General features: G+C 36.4%; 1 protein-coding gene across 6 annotated transcripts in view; it reads right to left on the reverse strand.

The window, feature by feature from the left end:
- CDH8 (cadherin 8) overlaps nt 1-24,010 on the reverse strand; it is a 380,312-nt gene that overhangs the window by 229,343 nt on the left and 126,959 nt on the right. For all 6 annotated transcript variants that reach the window (XM_060288665.1, XM_060288664.1, XM_030863783.2 and 3 more), the window contains one exon: nt 15,658-15,952. In XM_060288665.1, the coding sequence (XP_060144648.1) occupies nt 15,658-15,952 (295 nt within the window). The remainder of the gene's footprint in view (nt 1-15,657; nt 15,953-24,010) is intronic.

Here is a 24,010-nt window from a genome sequence, read left to right on the forward strand (position 1 = left end):
CACAGAAACGAAGACCCAACACAGCAAAAGTAAAAATAAACAAAACAAAACAGAATACCCTGTGGAATATCTTTGCATCATTTAAAAAAAAAATCAATATATTCACTGGTTCATTCACCAATCTTTGTAAACTTGGTAGACCTGGTTTCAAGCTTGGGTGTTGAGAGAAACCAGACTCAAAAGCAAAAGCAGTGTATGAGTCCAGCTGCATAAAGCACAAAGCAGGCAAAACTTCTCTATGCTTATAGAAGTGAGGATATTGGGAGGAAGCACAAAAATGAACCTTGCATGCTGGGAACTCTTCTGATTTTTTATCTGGGTGCTGATTACACGTCTGTTGGGTCTGTGAGCTTGTGCTCTTATAGTATATGCATTTTACTGTGAGGCTATTACACTTCAATGCATAACTTAAAAATATGTATGGGGACAAGAAAAGGCCAAAATGTAGAAAAGCCTGAACAGAAATAAGAATTGCTGTCTACGCTTATGAAAAAGTCTAACTTAGCCATGCCTTTAATGCTATATCAAGCAGTGGCGACAATGCCAGATTCACATCACATAGTCTTATTTCCGTTGCTGTGTGGTCCCCGAAAAGGCCCTCACAGTGCACTTGTGTCTTGTTGACTGGAGCTGTGAGACACTATAAGAGTAGCTCTTAAGATGGATATTGGTACTTCTCCTTTCATTTAACTTTGACATTGTAACTTGTTACCTATACACAAATGAATGGGGAATGTTTGATATTATTTCATTGTCACCAAATGGTATCAGTGGCCTAATAATTACACAGGAATAGCAATACAAAAAAAAAAAAATACTGGGGTGATTATCATTATTCAGATGATGCTGTCAAGGTGAGAAAAAGACAATAAAGACATGCTCAGGAATGAATTTTGCCCTTTGTTTTCTGTCTTGATCATCTAGTTTTTCTTTTAATACTAATTAAAATTAATACTAATTTTAGAAAAGAACAAAGCACAGAAGACTGTAGGTTATCTTACATCCATTAATAGGATCTGAGAACATAAATGGATGGAAGAGTGACACTGCATCCAGCATGAAGAGTCTTTTTTTCAGACTGAACTCAGAATATTCCTTCTCTCAATGTCTCTTTCTCTCCCAGTTCAAGGAGATGCATGGCCATTTTACAAGCCAGGCAGAGGGATATCCCATATCCCACTCCGGTTCTAACTTTCCCAAGGATTTAAATTTCAGTTCATTACTTTTATATGGGCAGCAGTCAATGGCAGTAAAAGAAAAAAGAAAGAAAAAACCCTCTTATTATATTATGAAGATACTCACGACACATTATTAATATCCATCCATACAATGCCTTGCCCTGAAGAGCCAGGATCTTTTATAAGGAAGACACAAAAGTGATAGTGTATTCTCTAGGTTCGTATAATGAGAAAACTGCACACCGAGTGAGCATAAATATTTATCATTTTATACACTGTTTACATAGCCAAGAAGAAAGACGCTTCTATAGCTACTCTGATAGACCAGAATTTCTTTGAATAATTCCTTTTCACTGGCACCCATAGCATCCAGCAGACAATTTTATATTTCTTAGGAAATTTTTGTTTCTAGGAAATATAGTATCACCCCACCTGGTCTTTTTGAGTCATATATGGAGAGATGGAAGTATCATGGAAACCAGAGATGGGAACTGAGATTCAGTGTGTTTCTAGGACCAGAGACTAAGAAATCCAACATGTGAAACATAGTTTTTCTGTTTCTCTAATATATATCATGAAAGGATGATGTCTACCTGATGGTTCCTAAGTTCACATATTTTTACACTGAGCTGCCTGGAAAAATACTATTTCAGTATTTTCTCAGTCCCCATGGCAAATGCCTGGGATTGAGGTCATTGAACTAGATTGGTGAAATGTCTACCTGTGTTTGAAAACAGAAGCAACACTTCACAGACTGGCTGGTGGTTATCCACACTGCCAACAGGGAGATGGACCGTGACTACAGAATAAACACAGTGTGAGTATAGCTGACATTAGGTGGGTGTTCACTACAGCCTCGAAAAAGGAAGGTTCTCCATAGTTGGTTGTTGACTACAAGATGCTCACTCCTGTATTCATTCTTTTTTTTTTTTTTTTGCATAAACTTTCAAAAAGCAGAAATAGGCAGAGTAGCAGTGGTAGAGACAACTTGGTGAACAGTGTCCATAAACACATATTCAAAGACTAGAAACAGGAGGACCCATTTTGACAGAAGAAAGGAAAGATAAAAAAATCCTCTGGGCAGCATTTCCTAAAGGCATGGAGGTCTGACAGCATATTAAGATAATTCCTATTTACAGTGTGATCACTGTAACTCATACAAGTATATCTGTTCATCTCTATATTAACTAATTGCTTCCTACTCTAGGTTTTCTACCATAGTTTTTGCCTGCTAACAAACGAGGGATATCGTTACAGTGTTTTACAGATTACTCATAGGGCTTTCTGGTAAATATTTTGGTTAAATCAATTAAAATTTCTTTTTTTTTTATTTTTTATTTTTTTAACATCTTTATTGGAGTATAATTGCTTTACAATGGTGTGTTAGTTTCTGCTTTATAATTTCTTATAAAACTAAATATATTCTTACTGAGTGATACATCAGGTATACTCCTAAGTATTTCAACTGAATTGAAAACTTATTTCTAAACAAAAACCTGAACAGGAATGTTTTCATAGTAGCTTTACATATAAACACACAAAACTGGAAGTAATCAAAATATACTTCAATAGACGAAAGGATAAACAAACTATGGTAACCCCCATACAATGGAATACTATTTAGTGTTTAAAAGAAATGAACTGTCAAGCCATACAAAAATTTGAATGAATCTTAAATGCATATTGCTAAGTAAAAGGCCTATATACTATTTTAGGATATTTTAGAAGAGACAAAGTTATAAATTCAGTAGACAGATCAGTGGATACTAGGGGTTTAGGGAATGAGGAAGTTAACAGGTAAAGCTCAAGGGCTTCTTTTTCAGGTTGTAAAACTATTCCATCTGATACTGTAATGATGGACATGTGGCACAATGGACTTATCAAAACCATTAGAACTAACTTTACAGCACAAGTAAAACTGAATACATGCAAATGTTTTAAAAATTAGGATGTGGGGTTTCCCAAGATGGACTGCAAACAGTGACAAAATAATATAACTATATTACCATTGTATTTGTAAAACTTAAGTATATATATATATACATACCTCCACATGTATTTGTCCTCCCTCTATCATCTGAGAGGGCCTAGTATCAAAGATAACCCAGCAGCAGCTAGTATACCTAGCACTCAGGGCTCCTTAGAGGTATAGCTAAAAAGAACCAGGGCTCCTTAGAGGTATAGCTAATTCTAGAAGCTAGGCAATAAATATACAAGATGAACCTGAAGCATCATGCACTGTAGGAAGGTAAGAATGTATTTAAGTGCTAAAAAGCAAACAAAAAATAATGGTCGTATGTGGAAGGAACAAAGGTGACAACTAAAAGAGTTCCCAATGCCCAAAGCTGGAAAAAAAAAAATAGGCAGGAAAATAAAGTTGCATTGGATTATAACAAAGTATAAAATAACCCTTGAGTACTATTGATTAAATAAAAGAAAGAAGAGAAGGAAGGAAGGAAGGAAGGGAGGGAGGGAGGAAGGATGGAAGGAGGGAAGGACAATCACCTATGCACAAGAAATCCACATGAGTAATGTAGATAACTATGTATGGGGGAAGCATGACTTCCTACTCTTTAAGAATGTGCTGCACATAGTGACTTCCTTCTAAAAGGTACAGTGTAGAAAGCAGAACAAAAGAGTAACTTTACAGGAGAGAAACCTGACAAACTTAATACCTCAGCCAGGTGATCAAGGTTCACATCAACAGGGGTAAATCCTATCGATAGTATGTATTGATATAATGTGACGAAATGGCAGTCTTCCTCCCCAATATTCTACCCCATGAGACAAATCTCAAATGAGGGAAATTCTACAAAAGTACCTGACCAGTACTCACCACAATTGTTACAATGCAGTGTCAAGGGCTTCCCTGGTGGCACAGTGGTTGAGAATCTGCCTGCTAATGCAGGGGACATGGGTTCGAGCCCTGGTCTGGGAGGATCCCACATGCCGTGGAGCAACTAAGCCCGTGAGCCACAACTACTGAGCCTGCGCGTCTGGAGCCTGTGCTCCGCAACAAGAGAGTCCGCGATAGTGAGAGGCCCGCGCACTGCGATGAAGAGTGGCCCCCGCTTGCCACAACTAGAGAAAGCCCTCGCACAGAAACGGAGACCCAACACAGCAAAAATAAATTAATTAATTAATAAACTCCTACCCGCAAACATCTTCTTAAAAAACAAAAAATGCAGTGTCAATATTGGTTTATTAATTTTAACAAAGTACCATACTAATGTAAGATGTTAATAATAGTGAAATGTGGGTATGAGGTATATGGGGACTCTCTGTATAATTTCAAACCTTTCAATAAATCTAAAACTATACTAAAATAAAAAGTTTATTTAAAACCAAAAGAAGTTCCACACTTAAGCATATGATTTTCTATTTTTTAAAAAATTCCATAGCTGGGAACAGATGTTCACTCCATATGTATCCAGAGATATGACCCTAAGTCAAGGCTGATACAGGGACACAATAGCTCTAGAAGAAAGAACACTGATACCCCATTTAATAAGTCTCTGAGTTTGGATTCTGACTCTAGTACATCCTAAATTAAGTCAATCTGGCCACACAAACTGCATTAGTGTGCCAGGGTTGCCGTAAGAAAATACCACAGCCTAGGTGATTCACACAACGGAAGTTGATTTTTGTACAGTTCTGGAGGCTAGAAGTTGAAGATCAAAGTGCTGGCAGGGTTGGTTTCTCCTGAGGTCTCTCCTTGGCTTGCAGATGGCCACTGTCTTACTGCCTTGTCACACAGTTGTCCTTCTGTTCATATGTGCCCCTGGTGTCTCTCTGTGTGTCCAGATTCCTTCTTCTTGTAAGGACACCAGTTAGATTGGATTAGCCCCTGCCCATATGTCCTCACTTAACCTTAATTACCTCTTCAAGGGCCCTACCTCCAAAAACAATCTCATTCGTAGGTTCTGGGGGTTAGAGCTTCAGCATATTAATTTTGTTGAACAGAATGCAGCCCGTAACACAAATACATTTCTGTTTATTTTTTTTCAGTAAAAATATGACGATAACATGTAACCTATAAGACATATAATTCTTATGTAATATATGATGTGCAATGATAATACTTGACATATATAATGTTCTTTTCTAAAAAATCTATACAGTGTTTTCCATAGTACCTAGCCTACAATAGAAACTAAATAAAGTATATCTGTCATGGCTTTGTTCTCTATCAGTTTAGCTAAACTGGGATTATATTTCTAGAATTCCCTTCCCTGTATTGTCCTGGTTAGGTTTGGCATGCGATTTTGAAGGCAGAAGTGAAGAAGACAGACAAAATACTAGTGTAGGATATCGGGCACTAGGGCAGCACACGTCTGACTCAGCAGATTCTCAAGCTTACCATGCTGGCACAGAGCAGAATCCCGCTCACAGCTCCTTCAGCAACCATAAGAGGTGCTCCTTCAGCAACCATAAGAGGTGCTCCTTCAGAATGTCCAAGTCCCGGGCCAGGTCCATGCACAGCCATGTGACAAAGGGCACCAGCTTCTCCTGAAGGTCATCTGCCACGTGGAAAATTGAGGTGGGAGAGCCAGGTACAGGCTCCTTTTGGATGCCAGCATATTCCTGGTCTCTTCCACTTCACTTCCAGCTTTCCTTCCCATCACCCGATGCAGAGACAAGAGCTCTTCTATCAGCTCTATTGTTGTATACGGTCTAACCCCTACAATAACTCCTCCGTTACTCTGTGGACTGTTAGCGGTTCTGCATGTCTGACGGGAGCTCTTATTTTTACCCATGATAAGACCTTGAGTACATTTTAAGCTTGTGTGCGTCAGTTTTCTCTTTTTAAAAATAAGAATAATAAAATTCACTTCATAAGGTTGTTGTTACAATTAAATGAATGTACCTGAATAGTGTGTTTGGCATAAAACAAACTTTTTAAATGTTAATCTCTATGTAGTCATAAAACAATTATTCATTGTGCTAACCTTAAATGAATAACATTGCTTTGGATTTCAGAAGAAACACATATAGGCATTTCAACACCTATTCCAGAGACCCTTATTTGATGAATTCCCCCTCTCCTACCCCCATGTATTTCTTGAACTCAAACCACTCTTGTGGCTTGCAAAGATTCATAAATGGCAGATAATGAGATCCGAAAAGTCTGACGTGGTTATAAGGAGAAGACTCCTTGGTGTAAAGCTCCCTGACAAAAAAAAAAAAAGAATAAAATCATCTTCAACAGTGGCACAAATATGGTTATACTGACTTTAAACTCTTCCAGCACAGACACAAGGAATAAAACCTTGTTCCCTTAGAAGTGGAGACGCGTCTGAGACAATCCATATGTTCTCACTTAGAGCCTCATGATGTAACAAGCTTTTGTCTTTTTTTTTTAGGATATCTAATTATAATATCAAATACACACACATGTAAACACATACACACTTAAATTTCTTTCCTCCGTATATCTACATACTTATCTTTATCCTCAGTTCTTTTAACAGCTTGTATATCTTCTCTACCATCTTTTAACTACAGGCATACTCCATTTTATTACACTTCACTTTATCACCCTTCACAGATACTGAATTTTTCACAAATTGAAGGTACGTGGCAACCCTGCATTGTCAGATGACGGTTAGCATTTTTTAGTAATATTTTAAAATTAAGGTATGTACATATTTTAAACATAATGCTATTGCACATTTAGTAAAATACAAAATAGCATAAACATAACTTTTATTTGCACTGGGAAACCAAAACATTTGTGTGACTTGCTTTATTGTGGTGGTCTAGAACCCAACTGGCAATATCTCTGAGGCATGCCTGTATTGATCTATTTGCCTACCTATGCATGTAACTATCTTGCCATTTAAATTTCATCATATTTTTCTCTATGTAACATTACTGATAAGGAGAATAGGAAAAATGGCACATATCTCACACAACTGTGATTGCTATATAACCAAAGAATAAAAGCAATTTGGGTCTAAAACTCAAATGGCAATTTTCCAAGTCCAATGAATCCAGGAAGTACAACTATTAAGTCCATTATGCACAAATATCAAAATTAAAGAAATAACATTAATACACACATAAAGACTCTAGGAACCCCTATCAGCTCTGAGAGGCAAGGAGGGCATGACAGACACCAAAAATATATTGACAAATGTGTCCCACATTCATTTTCAGCCAAGACTTCAGGATTTCACAAATGCATGTTTCAGAGCTGCCCTGACATGCAGTGGATTCATTTCTCTGACAGGCTAATGTGGGTAAAGGCTGAACTCTATGTGCTTTTTCTCTCTAGCCCCTTTTAATTCATGATTTCCTGAAATGGCTATATAACAAAAACTTGTAACCCTGTGGGTACTGATGCTAATTCACAGAGCTCTAGACACAAGCATGGCTTGAATAACTTAAGAATGATTTGCCCTTTTGCATCTAGAGTCAATAAATGTGTTGAATCCTAAAATATTAATTCTTAGGTGAGGACAAAGAGAAAGACAACAGGATCATGGAATTGTCTAGATAGTATTCCCCCTTTGTTTCTCAACTTTCCATCTGCGATCAATGTTTTTGTTAAGTGTTTTGATTTTCCTTAGAAATGCAGGTTTACTGATATGAGAATACTTTTCAGTATTTCAAGTACAGAAGATTACTTGAATAGAAAGCAGTAGATGTCTTATCTTTTCAGAAAGGTTCACGGTAGACCTGGAGTATTATTCGCCATAGGAACTCTCTCTGACAACAGGCTAGTTGGTGTAATTTCCAGAGAGGTTATCCAATGTACCCAGAAATAGGAAGAATCAAAATGTAAGTGAGTAGAAGACATATTTCTGAAGAACTTAAAGAGACACTAGGATAATCAAATTGAGCTTGATGTGATAATCAAATTGTTAATCAAATTGAGTTTAATTCTAATGAGTGATCACAGGGATAAAATGGAGGGAAAAAGTAAGAGGGAAAGAAACAGAATGTTAGCCTTAGCTACTGTTATGAATAGGCTTAGAAACCATTGTTTAATCGGTACATTGATGGAATGACCTGGTTTAAAGGCACAGGTTGAGACATATAGTCAATGTTGCTTCTTCACTTAAATACTGTTAATGCTGAGTCAATGCTTTAATTTTAATCTTCTAGAACACCAATTCAAATTATGAGATACTCATGAATGGGAGATACAGGTCTCTAAATTAATCCTATTCCACACGGAGTGACCCTGTTCACCGGTGGGGATGGAGTTAGGGGCAGAGTGTTAAATTTGTTTTCAATAGGTTCAAATTTAAGGTACTTATGTAACTTATTGAAATATATTTTTGTAATATTCTATTATATAGGACAAAAGTGACACCAACATTACAACTTGTAAAATTGAATGAGGTATTTCATCACATTCTCTTGTGATTTATACAATTCTGAAAAAATTTTATTGGCTAGTGATTGAGAATTCATATTCTAGAAAGAATTCAAAGATTTCTAGTATGTATATGAAATTCCTAAGTCGACAGACCAAATCTACAAGAAGAGACCATTGAAAACACCTAGTTTATGTTGGCCATGAAACCCCAAAACAAGAGCGGGTCTGAAGCTCCTGAGCCAGTCCTATAATGAGTAGTTCTAGAATTTTAACTATTTTCAAAGTGAATGAAAGTTGGATTTATATATACATGTGTATACATATATATATGTGTGTGTGTGTGTGTGTGTGTGTATATATATATATATATATTTTTTTTTTTTTTTGGCCACACCACGAGGCTTACAGGATCTTAGTTCCCCAACCAGGGGTCGAACCTGGCCTCCAGCAGTGAAGACACAAAGTCCTAATCACTGGACCGCCAGGGAATTCCCCTCTATATACTTTTAATAACTTCCCTAAGCTATCCTACCTGCATTCATGTATTTTTATGGGTTGATATTTAGCCCAAAGAACATTAAAATTAAAGACATCAGGTATATGAGTTGACCTAAAAATAGTAAGAATCCCATTAGGGACAATACAATCAATTAATTATATTATTGCATTATCACCTAGTTGATTAATAAAATATCATCTTATAATTTAGAGAGTAAAGAAGAGTTAAGCATTAAAGCAAAATTTGATGGAAGGAGTTTTCTCATCACAGAAGGCATTCAAATAAACCTTGTTTATATCCCCATCATTATACCCCAAAGTTGTTCTGAGCCATAATGCAGAAATAACATAATGGCTCTTGGAAGGCTAATTTGTTTTAGGTACCTCTCACAGTTAACTGCCAATAATTTTCCCATTTGGATACTCCAGTAATTTCTAAGCCATAGATCATTTAGGGAGACCTTTGGGAACCACTAAAATCCACATATCAGAAATCACTGCTTCACAGATACAAGATTCATCTATTACACCAACTGTCTACGTATTCCTAATGGAGGTTACCTTCCTTATGCAGAACAGAAACTACACAATCCTCACCCCATCTTAGAGTTTTGGAACCACAGCTGTTACAGGCATTCATATCAGGTAGAGAAGCTGGATTTCTTTTTAAAGTGTTTATCTCAATCCTCATGATTTCCCGCCCATGTTTTCCTAAAGAATTTCAATTTTGTTCATCAGCCCGAATCAAATAAGACAAAAAAGATAATCAAATCCATCAAGATATGTTTTTCCCTTTCTCACTTTGCATCTCTCCTTTGAAATAGAGAAATTCTGCCAAATTCTTTTCAAATCTAGCTAAGAGAGAGGAAGAAAGCCACAACCTCTAAATTATAAAGAAGATGTATGTTAGGTTTAAGACAATTTGTCAGTATGAACATTCTTTGATCTTTTAAGCTTCTGTGACATAAACTGTTTCTTTAATAATAACAAAATATGAAAATGAATCTCTTTATCAGTTGGGGAATCTTCTTTATATGGGATGAAAATACGTATTGGGCAGTGACAAGAATAACAAGCTAATCCATGTAAGCTATAGTCATCATAGTTTTTACTTTGCTCTTTAGAAATTGCAAATTTGACTATTTAGTTGCGTGCTAAATTAACATGTGACCTAACATAGATTCAAAACTCTCTTCTCATTAGACATGTGTTTGTAAAGCTTTTATAGTATTAAATTATGCACTTCTGCAAGATACTTTTTAAAAATAGTTTCTGTAATTTCCAAAAGGGCCTATAATATGCATTTATCAAATTCCGGCATATTAATACTTTAAAGACTCTGAAGTATGAAAAGCATTTCACTTTTTTTAATTCAGTGTTTATCAATTAAATTTGATTTGATTTGTTTCAGTAGATCTATTTTGAGCACAGATTGGAAGATGTTGCCATAGGTCTATTGTATAATAACAAACAATTGATATATACAGGAGAATGAAAGTAGAGAGTATTATATAGTTGCTGCCTCCATTCCTGACTGTCTGCCTGTCACCTGAACACTTCATTCCGAAAGGCATTAGGCATGTCTGGGTGAGGTAAGAATCCATGGAAAGGCAGGAAGGTGGAGGGAGAGTGGAACAGCAGATAAACATTTGTTTCAGGGAGTCAGGGGATGGGCAGAGGGAGCAAATGGAAATCACTTACTACGGCAGTGAGGAATGATCCAAATAACAAATATATTGAGTGTAAAGACACAGGGTTCTCACTGTTGGAGAAAAAGAAACAATTAGAATGAACCCTGTGGTGTTGCTTTAGAGTTGGAGGTACTGAGGTAATGCATGTGGGGTCCTGGATTTGATCCTTTCACTATAAAAAGACTTTACTGGGACAAATGGAGACATGTGACTGAGGTCTGTGCGTCCAATAGCAATGGTGTATCACTATTAATTTCCTAATTTTGATGGCTGTATTGTGCTTGTGTAGAGAAAACACCCATGTGGCAAAGACTGACTGAATTATCTCATGGTAATTGGGCATCATCGCAGCAATGTACTCACTTATAGTTCAGGAAAAATACATTTGGACTACAAATGCAACTTTTCTCTAAGATTAAATTTATTCCAAATTAAAGATAATGAACAACACAAAAGAAATAGAATGTATTTTATATGGGCCTTCCTCCAAAAGAGGATTTGAAGACTTTTACCATAAAAGAACAAAATTACAAAGAAAAGACATACTACTAATGGTAAGAGAAGACAGGAGAGTGAGAATGACACATAGAAGGGACAACACAAACTGTTTTCAAATGCTGGCATTTTCCTTTTGGCTGAGTTACTGTTTCAAGTAGAGTAAGTTCACTTGCATACTGTGTACTGACAGCCTCGACCTCTTCAGTTATGAGCCTTTGGAAAGCAGTGAGACTTGCCTTTCCAAAATATATTTTACTAAGTAATCTCTTGACCTTCTGATTTTTTGATTAATATTTTTTGATGGAGAGTTCATTTTTTTTTTTGCATTCACTACCAGGAAATCCAAAGTCAATCCCGGTTACTCTCTGTAGTTTTTATCTTTAACATATTAACAGCACTTCAGCCCCAGTTACTCACCACATGGTTCTCAATGAATTGTATTGTGATTTGAATTTCTATGTGATGTATTGTTCTTACATTTTTAATGTGCTTATATTCCTATTTAAACACTGTGTAATACTTCACCCAAACTTCTCTTTGTCCAACTCCTGTCTCAGCTCCTCAATTTAATTTGCAAAGTATGCTGACCTAAAGAGCTCTTCCACCTTGGAAAAATAGTAACTATTATAAATAGGCAGCAGAACCATAGGGCATATATAAACAAAATTCTCTAGAGATAGTATCAAAAATTAGTACAGCATACTGGTTAAACCCATGGGAGGAAGAGCCAGATGTCTGAATTTAAATCCGTTCTCCCACTTAGTATCTGGGTTTGGATTAGCTATTATTTCCCCTATTTTTTCTGATTAAAAATAAAGAGAAATAGAGAAGTTAACATCGGTACTAATGTAGGATTGTTGTGAATATTGCAAGCATTTAACACAGCTTTGGGGATATAGCAACTTTTTAATACATATTGATCATCATGAGAGTAGCCTTGAATCTCAAAGAAAACTAAGAAAACCACCAGTGCTGTGTTTTATATAACTGTGTACTCAACAATGCAATCATGCCCACCAGCTTAAGCCCTACTTGGCTTTCTGATCCTTTTATTCCCATCTTCACTAATATGCCCTTTTGAATAAAATAGGCTTCATTCCAACATGTACAACTGCGAAACATAAAGTTAAGGCTTGTCGAGCAATTTTTCATTGACCAAGGCATTCATATCCTATACGCAATTTTTTGAATCATACTAGCAGAAGTAGCTTGAAAATGGATGTTTGTAAAGAAACCAATATCAATTGAGCACCAACTCTATGCTACGCCAAGTTATTTAAATATAATCATTGAATTTTTCCAAACATACTTTCTTAGGTAGGGATGCTTGTGCACACTACACAGATAGAGAAGGTGAGGCTTAGATGGGTCATGTCACGAACACAAGTAGAAAATCTGCAGTCAAATAATCTGAGATTCTACTTCGAAGCTAAATACAACGTTCATTTTACCTGAACCCAGGTGTGGACACACAATCAGGGTTAAGTATCCCTCACTCTAATATCCAGTAGCAAAACAAATTATCTATTTAAAGTGTCTGGAACTTAATAAGTGTAGGCACATTTTCACTGAAAAACCAACTTCAACGATGCTAGTTTGGGATCCACAGTAAAAACCAGACAAGCTTGCACATCACTCTTTATGTGGTATTGCTATAAAAGTGAATTCTCATCAAGCTCTGAAATTCACAGTAGAATATAAAAGAGCTCTGTCTACAGCTTCCAATATGATATTTCTAAAATAATTTGGCTGCCATTTGGGCAAATATATATGTGTGTTTTGTCCTGACAGCTTGTCAACTGCCAGACGGTTCTTGAATATCACATTCATTTCAATGTAATATTGGTAAATTTCTCAATTAGAATTTTACTTTTCACTTTCTGCACAATGAAATCCCCCAGTCCTTGCTGGCATTCTTCAGGGTGTACAGGTGCAGGTGTTGGCATTTCTGCAGTAGCAAAGGAAGAAAAATGAAAGAAGGAAGGAGGGGAGGGAAGAGACAGGCTGGGAGAGAACAGTGGTAATGGGGAGAGAAAGGAGATAGGAGCCGACCTTCATCCTGATATTCACCTTCATGGAAATGAAGGGAATAATTCACACTTGACAATAAAATAGTGCAGTTGCCTCTGCCTCTCTTTAACCAGAGAGGCTGGAGTCAAACAGAAACCAGACACCTCTGTATAATCGATACAGAGAAAAGGTCCAAAGGTACGATGGGAAATCGATTAATAAAAATCATTTTTAAAACCACGACAACCAATTATTGAACACTTATTTACTTCATGGCACACCCTGACTTTGTATTTTATCACGCAGTTCTCAAACAATGAAAGCAAGATGGAAATTGTTATCTTTGCATTGTAGCTAAGGAAAACAAGAAACAGTTTAACCTCCTTGAACTTCAAAGTCAGCCAGATAATAAGGGATAGAACCAGGATTCAAGATTTCATCCACCTAACTTCAAAACCCACACTTTCAACTGCAGCATATTCCATGTGGTTTTTAGAAGAGATGTCACAAGCTAAGCATTTTTAAAAATAACTGTGTAAAGTTAGTGTAGATTATTTCTTTTAGTTGCTACACTCTTATCAAGAAAAATACTTTAGATAGAGGAAAAATGCATAGGTGCACATACACATTGCATTATGTAGCTAATAATATCTTTAAATTCTTTGTCTTAGCTGAAATTGACCTTGAAGTTTGCAGACGTTTGGGGGCTTTTTTTTTTTCTCAACATACTTATCAGGCACATAACTCATACACACAGGAATGGAAGCCTCTGACACATTTACAATAAATAGATATAGACTTGGCCATTAAGATGTAGAAATCATAATAATGAGGCAAAAATAGCAGCTTTCCTGTTCTTCATTTATTAGCAATTAAGATTAAGTGTTCTGTATGTATTACAGCTGGTAATAGTCCTTTAAAACCATCTTACACAAACCTGAATGAAAAGATGGATTAGGCAAGTTCTCTGCCCTAAATAAGTTGATCAAATAAGAGGAAAATAAAAAGAGAGAAAAAAATACAGTATTTCTTAGTCCCTATTTACATGCCAGAATTTAAAAGAAGTACAAACATGAATGTGTTTTTGCTTGTTTGTGGGTTTCTTTCTGTGGTAATAGTGATGGTAGAGAGATAAATTCCTGCTAGAAAGACCTAGAAGTTTCCCTAGAAAAAGTGTCATTTCAGCCAGCCATAGAGGAGTGATTTGATTTTGCTAAGAAGGAAAAAATAAATAATAATAGGATTCCTCACAAAAGAGATAGAAAAGGGGAGTCTTGGCAGAAGTACATGGGTAAAATGTGAAGACCTGAGGTCAGTTCTGATTTGCTGCTGTAATGGGTGTATCTACCAAAGTTATACTGTGGGTTAAGAAAGAAGAGATCAAATGAAGCCAAACTATTTACCTAATTTTGGCCTTCAATTTATATCTCCACTTGTGTTTTTTTATTTATCACATCTTGTTCACCTGCTGTTAATTTATGTGATTTTGCTGCATAGCATGTATCCTTATAGGCTGTCTTAAATGCAATTTGAAACAAACTAGGGTATCCCTTACATCCACTGCACACTTAGGAATGACTTTAGTGATCTTAATCCCCTGGATTTTGGATCCTACCTACTACTTTTGTCAGACCAGGAAGAGCTCTAAAATACCTTTTATTCTAGTATAAAGTCTGGGGCCAGGGATTTCCTTTATCGAGGCCGGAGTCTGGGGATAAAACAAATCCAAAAAGGGCAGGAAAAAGTAGAAAATCATGTTTTGAAATATATTCTGTTCTGTAAAGTATAATGAATATTTCAATGGCTCAGAAAAAGTGGGAGTGAGTCCTTGGTGATAGCAATACTCCTTTAAAAAGTTCGGTTAAAAAAAAAAAGAAAAAAATGTTCGGTTAAAGTACGATGCCCACAGCTCAGAAGCCTCTGGTAACTGTGATTTCCTAATTCACTCTAGACTCGACCCAAGCCTCTGGTAACTGTGATTTCCTAATTCACTCTAGACGCGATCCACCAGCTCAATCCAATATCTGGCTGACTACAGACCTAGACGGTTTTCTGTTTCTCTGTGTGCTGCATCTGCATGTGAATATATACAAACAAATAATTAAACATCAAGAAAATATCAATAGGATTAGTCTGGCGTGTTGGAACAAATCTTGATAAATCCGCCTCGGTAACAATACTCGAACTACAGTCTATGAGAGGAATACCAATTCAGCCTATTGAAGTACTGTCGTGTAAGGAGAGATATTTTAATAAAACTGCTTCGTCAGTTCCTATTACTAAGGGACTAAAGCTATTGAGCTGTGGAACTGAGGCCGAAAAAGGGGATTTGGAAATGCAAATTAGAGATAAGACGGTAATAAATGTCTTTCATTCAGCCACACACGATCCCTGATGCCAGGAGCTATTTTAAAGATGATTCTTAATAGTTCTGTGAAATTGGAAGCATACATACCCAAAATGGACATCTCTGGCACGGTAGCATGATAGGGTCCATTGAGAAACTCTGGTGCATTGTCGTTGATGTCTTGAACTTTGATAATAAATTCAGAGGGAGGTTCAAGAGGCTTATTTGTCTCCCAGTCCACTGCCTGAGCTGTTAGGGTGTACTCAGCTTTTTCCTCTCGGTCAAGTCTTTTTATAGCATGGATATCTCCTGTTATGTCATTTATTTGAAAGATAGTCCCAGCTCCATCGCCTGATAGGATATATTTGATTTTTTTGCTCCCAGGATCCAGGTCTGTATGTAACTAAAACGAAAAGGGACATTGGTTAGTGATGTGGCAATTTGCAAAGTATGTTTTACTACCTCATGTTTCAATATAAAGTTGTTTCTTGCTACATCGATTGTAACTTCATCAGTGTCTGCTAACAGTAGCTGTACAAAGAGTCTATGCAACTGAATGCATATCAAGTAGAATATAATGAAATTCAGACAAATATGTTTGAACACTTTAAAAATATACTCTGGCCTGTTCAGTATAAACTGATACACATTTACAATGATAAAAAGATTGAGAAGAAAACACTAAAATAAATGTATTCTTTCCATTTATTCATACATTTACTGTTCAGTATAAACTGATATGCATTTACAATGATAAAAAGACCAGGAGAAAATACAAAAATACATGTATGCTTTTTAATTTGTTAATACATTTATTTAAAGTTATTATTATTAGTTAACCTTTTATGGGTTACTATCTGTGTGCCAAGAGCTATATGAATCACTTCTCATATGATAATCCCCGTAATTCTTCCAAAAGTCACTGAGTTAGAATGTATCATATGAAATATGAGAAAAGGGAAGTTTGACAAGGCATATTATAACATCTTCAAGGTTTCCATCTGATGGAATCAAGTGTAGTAGACCTAAAATTCAACTCAGATCTGGCTGCTCTATTCATAAAAACAGAAATAATTCTAATAATCGGATATATATTAAGATCTTATGTTTATGTAAGGCTTTTTTTTCCCCTTTGATTTACACAATTCTTCTGGTCCAGGAAAATTATTCCCATTTTACAAAGATGACTGAGGCCAGATTATGGGAGCACATTTTCCAGAAATGGGACTTCTTAGAGAAATGAAAACTTCGCAGCAGGGATCCAGATCCATCTTAGATCATGGCAACACCTACTTTGCCTAAAACATTTTAGTAGGTACTGGGGAAAACAGAATCCCTGGCTTTCAAATTTTCACCGTTTATTCCTTAGAGGGAGACTCCTGATACAGGGTGCTTCTTTTTTATACTATGTTGACTCCTGTTAAAAAAACTAAAATAAAACAAGAATATATATATTTTTAGTTTGTATTTTTAAAAGGAAAATTAACTGAATTATATTTGCAAAATACTGCTCAAATGTACATATTTTCAGCTTAATCCAGTTACTTAAATGCCAGTATAGTTATAGTTCTTGCATCAGGAGATTTCAAACACTTGCTCCTTAAAAAATATACATATGTATATATTGAAAAAAAAGTCTTGTGCAAAGAAACTCCTAGAAGCTCAAAAGACATTGCATTCTCTTGGGATCACTTTCATTCAGTGATTGCGTTCTTTGCCAATTTAAATTGTATTTAGTGCCTCAATAAATGAAAAGATTTTTTTAAAGACATAAAAACAGCAACAAAGAATCCAAATGCATCTAGATCGCCTATTTTACTTTTGAATACTTTAAAAAGCTAAAGCATAAGATTACATCAAATACTTACTGAATCTCAAAATGTATCCCTTTCATTTATTGTATTGAACTTATTAACAAGAGCAAATATTGAAATGCCACTTTATCTTAATGAATGTAGGATTATAATTCATTAATATGATATTAATCCTAATTTATGACCATTTTAATTTATGTGCATTTTAACATTTCCATTAGCATTTTTATTAAAAAAGAAAATTTTGAATAAAATATGATTCATGGACGTTTCCATTCATATGCAGGCATCACTAAGACACAGAGGTGTTGGTATGTGTCAATCTTGCCCATCACATTTTTGCTATTAAAAATTAAGACATTCAAAATGCTGCTACTATTACTTATATTAGAACTTATTTGCACCACATTTTCCTTATATTTATCAATAGCCTCTGATTAGTAAATCGTATCGTACTCCCAGGTTTTGATGATCCTTTGTGTTTAGAAATGACTGAGGGAGAAGGGAAAAGCATAGGTTTTTGAAAAAAACACAAAGCTAAGACTCAGGTCTCTCTAACTATATAAACTGGAGAAATTAACACATTTATTTGAGCTTCAGTTACTTTGCCTCTAATATGGGGATAAAACATCTACCCTGCAGAATTGGTTTTAGAATCTGAGATGATCTATTTGAAAAACAGAGAAAAATGGAAGTTGGCATATTAAGTGTACAATAACTAAAACCATTTTTACTTCATAGCATCCTCAACTATATACGACTATCTGAAAACACTATAATAAAGCCCAGTTGCAAGCTGAGTGAAAAGTTCCCAAGATTCCATCCTGAAAAAAACTCTTAGCAAACACTGTGTGCTTCCTCTTTCTTCTGAAATTTATTTTTAGCAAATCTCAGCAAAATCCAGAGCCCTCATGATCTTGAAAGGCAGAGTACTGCGTTTCTATATTCATTCATTTCATCCTGTAATTTGGATCACACACACTCAAACACACACTCTTGCACATGGCTTGTTCAGGTAACCAACTTGACATTACAAATAAAAGACCTGTGGGTATGTAAGAATAGCAATTGCAGGCAGCAAACGCTCATAAAACTCCAGATCTGGACCTCAGGCTTCGGAATGCGTGATGATAAGCTGCTGCTTTTTTGGTTGGTCTTCACATATCTGTTAAAACCTGCTCACTTCAATGCATCAAGACTGTTCTTGTCAATTTATCCCACCCTAGGACGCTCTCTGTGAGATTATGGTACCAAAGGTATCCCAAACGCACCACGTTTTCACACATTTGTGCATCATCTGAAAGTGTGAGGACCATCTCTCCCAAGAGCTGCTTCTGCTAATTAGAGCAGCATAAGGGCCACATGCAAACTGGCTGGGATGGTAAGGCTGGTTGGCCTGGCTGTGGTACAAAAATACCTCATCCATTCACTGATTAAATACGCACAAAATATGATTACAAACAACACAGACATGGTCTCTGCCCTCAAAGACCCATAGGTTAGTGGGAGATAAACACAAATAAACAGAAAATATTTGCTGTTGTTATTGTTACTACCACACGTAATAACTACATATTACCTGGTAAACATTTTATTCAATACATGTATACATGTAATGTTTTTCTCACAGCCAACCAGAGAACATTTTGCCATTTCACCCATGAAACAGTTAAGATTCAGAGATTTTTAGGGAACTTTTCCATAGAATGTACTATCAGCAAGTGGCGATCTTAACAGCAGAAGCTTTAAAGGAAATTTCCTGGATTCAAATGCATGCTCTATAGGTTTGAGTGCATATATTAAGTTTACTTAACTCAGAAAGTGGAGCTTGAAGGAACAGAAAAGGCCACTACAAACAAGTAATGATGAAAACTCCAGATCTCAAAGAGGGAGGGAATGGGTGAAGATCCAGAGATAAGAGAAAGCATAGTAAGTGGGAAAAGAAGATTTAACATCGCACTGACTTCAGGAAACGAGAAGAAGCAGGAAATAAGAATAAAAAGCAAGGCAGGGGTCAGATTACACAGAGTTTTGAAGGCAAGATAGAATTCAGATTTGACTATAAAGCAAGAAGAGTCCATAAACACAAGGTTTCAGTAAGAAGCCTGGCATCATAATAGTTTTGTTTTACTAAATCACAGTGCTTGGTGTGTGCCCATAAGCAAAAGTCTCAGAAGCAAAGGAAAAGAGATCAGAGGGAAAACTTAGACACCAATTCACAAAGCTACCTCAATCTGCGTTCCCAAGCTCAGCCCAGCACCCATGATCTGTCTCATCTACAACCAGACGGATCCCGGTGGTCACTCACAGCAGCCTCGTAGGAGAAGCGCCGAGTGTCAGGTATGCAACGGAGCGATCCAGTCATTCATATTAAGTCTTCGATTTGAGGGATCATAACGGGACTGCTACATAATTGAGCTGAATTGTGAGTATCAATATAATTACACCTTTACTGTCTTTCATATATTTTCAAAAATCCCTTAATTAAAATACAAGTTTAAACTTTAAAAACCACGGGAAGAAGCTCTTGCATCTCCACTCTCCTTTGCATTCCCACTGCCTAGTAAGGTGCCTGTCATGTTGTTGGAGCTCAAACAATATTTGTGGAGTAGGTAAGGTGAATGCAAAAGAAGGGAAGGAAAGAACATTGCCTCGTTTTACTTTCAAAACAGTACTTTAAAGAAGAGAGTAAAGAAATTTAGAAAAGTTAGGTTCAGTGAGCTAAAATCTTATCCACTCTAAACGCAAAGCCCTTGAGTTCCCTCAAATATGCATTCAATTGTAGCCCCCAGCAAAACAACTGAGACATAGTAGAGGGAACATCGATGGAAACATGAGTGGATGGATGAATGGATGGATGGATGGATGGCAATGGATGAATAATAGATGGACAACAGACAACAAGTATCTAATATACACACATCACTGTTCTCAGAATAAGAGCCCCCGCCACCCCAGTCTTCAAACAGAATCACTCTTATCTCCCCTCTGGCTGTCAAAGAAAAAAAAAAGTACAAACTACTTTTCTCCCTTCTCCTACAAGATTCCTGAGGACACTACAGCACTCCTAGTACAGTAGAGCCTAGAGAAGATAAATTCTCCTCTGAGTGCCTATTTTAATACCAAAGAATGATTTAATTACCATGCTGCCCAACTTTTCCTGGAGAGTGAGTGATGAGGAGTAGGATTCAGTGAACTATGGGGGAAATCAGCACCTCATCGGAAAATCGGTAGCTCTGACATCAGAACTTACTTTGAAGTTCCACTCCCTCCAAAAGGAAATCCTAAGAGGTTTCTCAACTTTCCTCTCTTCCTTTAGAGAAGTCTAAGTTACAGGGAGAGAATCAGCATCTTTTGAAACACAAAGGGGTTAACGGGGATCACTACAACATGAATCTCTATCACTGATGCCTGTTTTTCATCAATCTGCGCTCCCTTGGAAAGAACAGCAAGCTTAGCACACTTAAATAATATTAAATCTTACACTGTACTCTCCCTATCTACCAGGTGCCTGTCAGGGAGATACTGTCAGCGAACAGACGGATAATCTAATCCTTAAGTTACAACCAATTAACATCAAAGATGGGACCAGAAACCTAGCACAGTATAAGTTTTTGACCTAAATGATAAGAGTGCAGGAATTCACTCTAGATCAGGTGCATATTTAGGCTGCTAGGAGAGTGAAAGGGCCGGTAGAGAAAAAGTGCAAGAGGGTATAAGAAGAGAATACTTTCATGTTCCTGAACCGTTCTTCCACAACAAGGACCAGGAGTCTGACTTGAAATCTACTTATTTTAACTTGTAGTTCAGCCTTCTCGTGCACTATAGAACATCTCACAAAAGATGCTGACCCAACATGAAATGGTCCATTCGAGAATGAGTTTGAGTCCATCGTTGTATTCAAGCAGAACTAGACAACCGCTGGTTCTTCTGCTTTAGAGCTAAACGAAGCATCATATGATGGTGGGAAATGGGGTAGGAGGGGCGAAGATGTTAGGGTGGACCACATAACTTGTAAAATGCCTTTATATGCTGAAATGTTATACCACATCAGTAAATCTATATAATTATTCCATCCAGTCATGCCATTCTTTTTTTTTCATTTATTTTACTGAAGTATTGTTGATTTACAATGTTGTGTTAATTTCTGCTGTACAACAAAGTGACTCATATATATATATATTCTTTTTCATATTCTTTTCATTTATGGTTTATTATAAGATATCAAATATAGTTCCCTATGCTATACACTAGGACCTTGTTGTTTATGCATTCTATATATACTAGTTTGCATCTGCTAACCCCCAAACTCCCAATCCTTCCCTCCACTGCTCCTCCTCCCCCTAGGCAACCACAAGTCTGTTCTTTATGGCTCAGTCACTCCACTCTTAACAATTTGCAGAAACAAATTATAAAACTAAAGCCAGGTAATAGACATAAAAACACCCCAGCATATTAGTAAGATCAAGTTGGGAATATGCACTTACTCTCACGATCATACACTCTAAGGAAATAATTCAGTGAAATGATAACAGTCCTCAAAGTCATTCTCATATAAACCAAATGACTCTTAAATTTGTCTTATGGAGTGAAAGGCTAAAGAAGACACAATCCCCAATTAAAAGACTAGAACAGAGCATCCTACACTGGAAGTGACCTCTACTTTGACAAAAAAATTCTAATGTTTTACAGGAGGCAAATGTGTAGCGTCCTGATATCTCAGATGTGTGGTCTTTGCATTCCGTGTCAGCTGCTGATGTGCATACTGAACAGCTTAACCTGGCCAAGGGGACCAGTGCCCAGAGAAACAGAAAATTGGAAGCAAGTCTGAGTGAACTGCTGCTTTTGGCTGCAGGGACCTGAAATTATAGTCAGAATTAGGAATGCATTACTTGTGTTACTCCTTTAAATGGTTAAGTTCCACAGAGGGCCTCTAGGTACATGAGTCAACAATCTTCCAACAACAAGCACTGTACATGGTACATAGCAAATGCTCAGTAAAGTCTAATTGCTGTTTTGTCTGCACAGGACCTACCATAACTTCCTGCACCTTATCAGTGATTTTACAAGGATGAGAGGCACAGGGTCAGTAAATATATGGACTTTCTCAAGCTCACATGACTAACAAATAACAGAACCAGATATAACCCAGTAAATCAGATTTCAGAGCATACACATTTTAGCATAATTCTAGAGAGATCCCCAGGAAAGCATACCTAGTTAGTCTGGAGACCTCCTATGTCACTAGATGAGAAGGAGGCAGAATGGAGAAGCCTCTCTATTCTGTCCCCATATGGCAGTAGAAATTTCCTATATATATTTAGAAGCTACTTGTATGAAATCATGCAGTACAGTTCATCCTAAAAAAGTTTGAAATAGAGTAGACATAGAAATAGAAAGGCAGTATGCTCAACTAATAGGAATGCAAATGGAGAATATTGACATGAAGAGGCTGGCCAGCTGTTTACCAAGCCAACATTCATGACCTTGGCAAATTTGCTACTATCTTGTCTGGACCGCAGCTTTGTAGGTTTGGAAACATGATTTGTCAGTCTTATAGCAAATCCATCTCTCTCAGCCCGACGCCAACAAAGAAAGTTCCCAAGCCCAATTTTTTTAAAGGCAACATATCAATGATAAATAGTATTTCGACTATTTAAGTGATCATGATGAGCAAAATTTCTCTTTATATAAAGACCCACACACAAGTGAAGCCAAATTATCCTTGTTGATAGGATTCAGAGAAAGGAGGATTAGATGGATCAATTCCATAATGATGCCATGGGAAAAAATAGCATAAGTATGCCCATCCTACAAAAACGGTCTTAAAAATGCTCTAGCATGCTTAAGTTTTGTATTCTCAGATTTTTTCTTTTCCTTTAAGTAATGAGGTGGAGGCTCCGATATTTAAGCAACCACAGGTAAAAAAAAAAAAAAAAAAGACAATGAATTCCTTTCAATTGGACACATAATTTCTTATGTATGTTGGTAACATCCTGGTTAACATATTAAATCTTACAGGGTTGGAAGTCAATATTTTTCCCTAAGGCAACCAAAGATTAATATAGTAGTAATTCAGATTATGGGAACCAGAATGAGAGCCTGATAAGAAATAGAAAAAACTGTAAGATACTGAGGGATTTACTTAACCTCCCCAGATTTCAGTGTCCTTATTTGTAAAATGCTTTAATAACAGGTTTAACAACCTATCTATAGGGTTTTTGTAATGATTAAAATGTGAAAGTAGATAATAGATAAAGGCATGATATCTTTTAGGAGCCAAAATATTCAAGTAAAACTGCATATAGGGTGGATTCTTGTGGAGACTGAATTTTGGAATTACAACGATAAGTTCTGCCAAACCTGGAACTGCTTTCCAAGAAAAATACATCTAACAACATAGACTTCAACATGCAACATTACTCTGTAGTGAATATAAGAAATGTCACTTCCTTTTTTTTATTGGAGTATAGTTGCTTTATAATGTTGTGTTAGTTTCTACTGTACAGCAAAGTGAATCAGCTATACATATATATATATATATATATATATATATATATCCCCTCTTTTTTGGATTTCCTTCCCATTTAGGTCACCACAGAGCATTGAGCAGGGTTCCCTGTGCTATATAGTAGGTTCTCATTAGT

This window comes from Globicephala melas, chromosome 19 (genome assembly GCF_963455315.2).
Source record: "Globicephala melas chromosome 19, mGloMel1.2, whole genome shotgun sequence".
Taxonomy (NCBI): Eukaryota; Metazoa; Chordata; class Mammalia; order Artiodactyla; family Delphinidae; genus Globicephala; species Globicephala melas.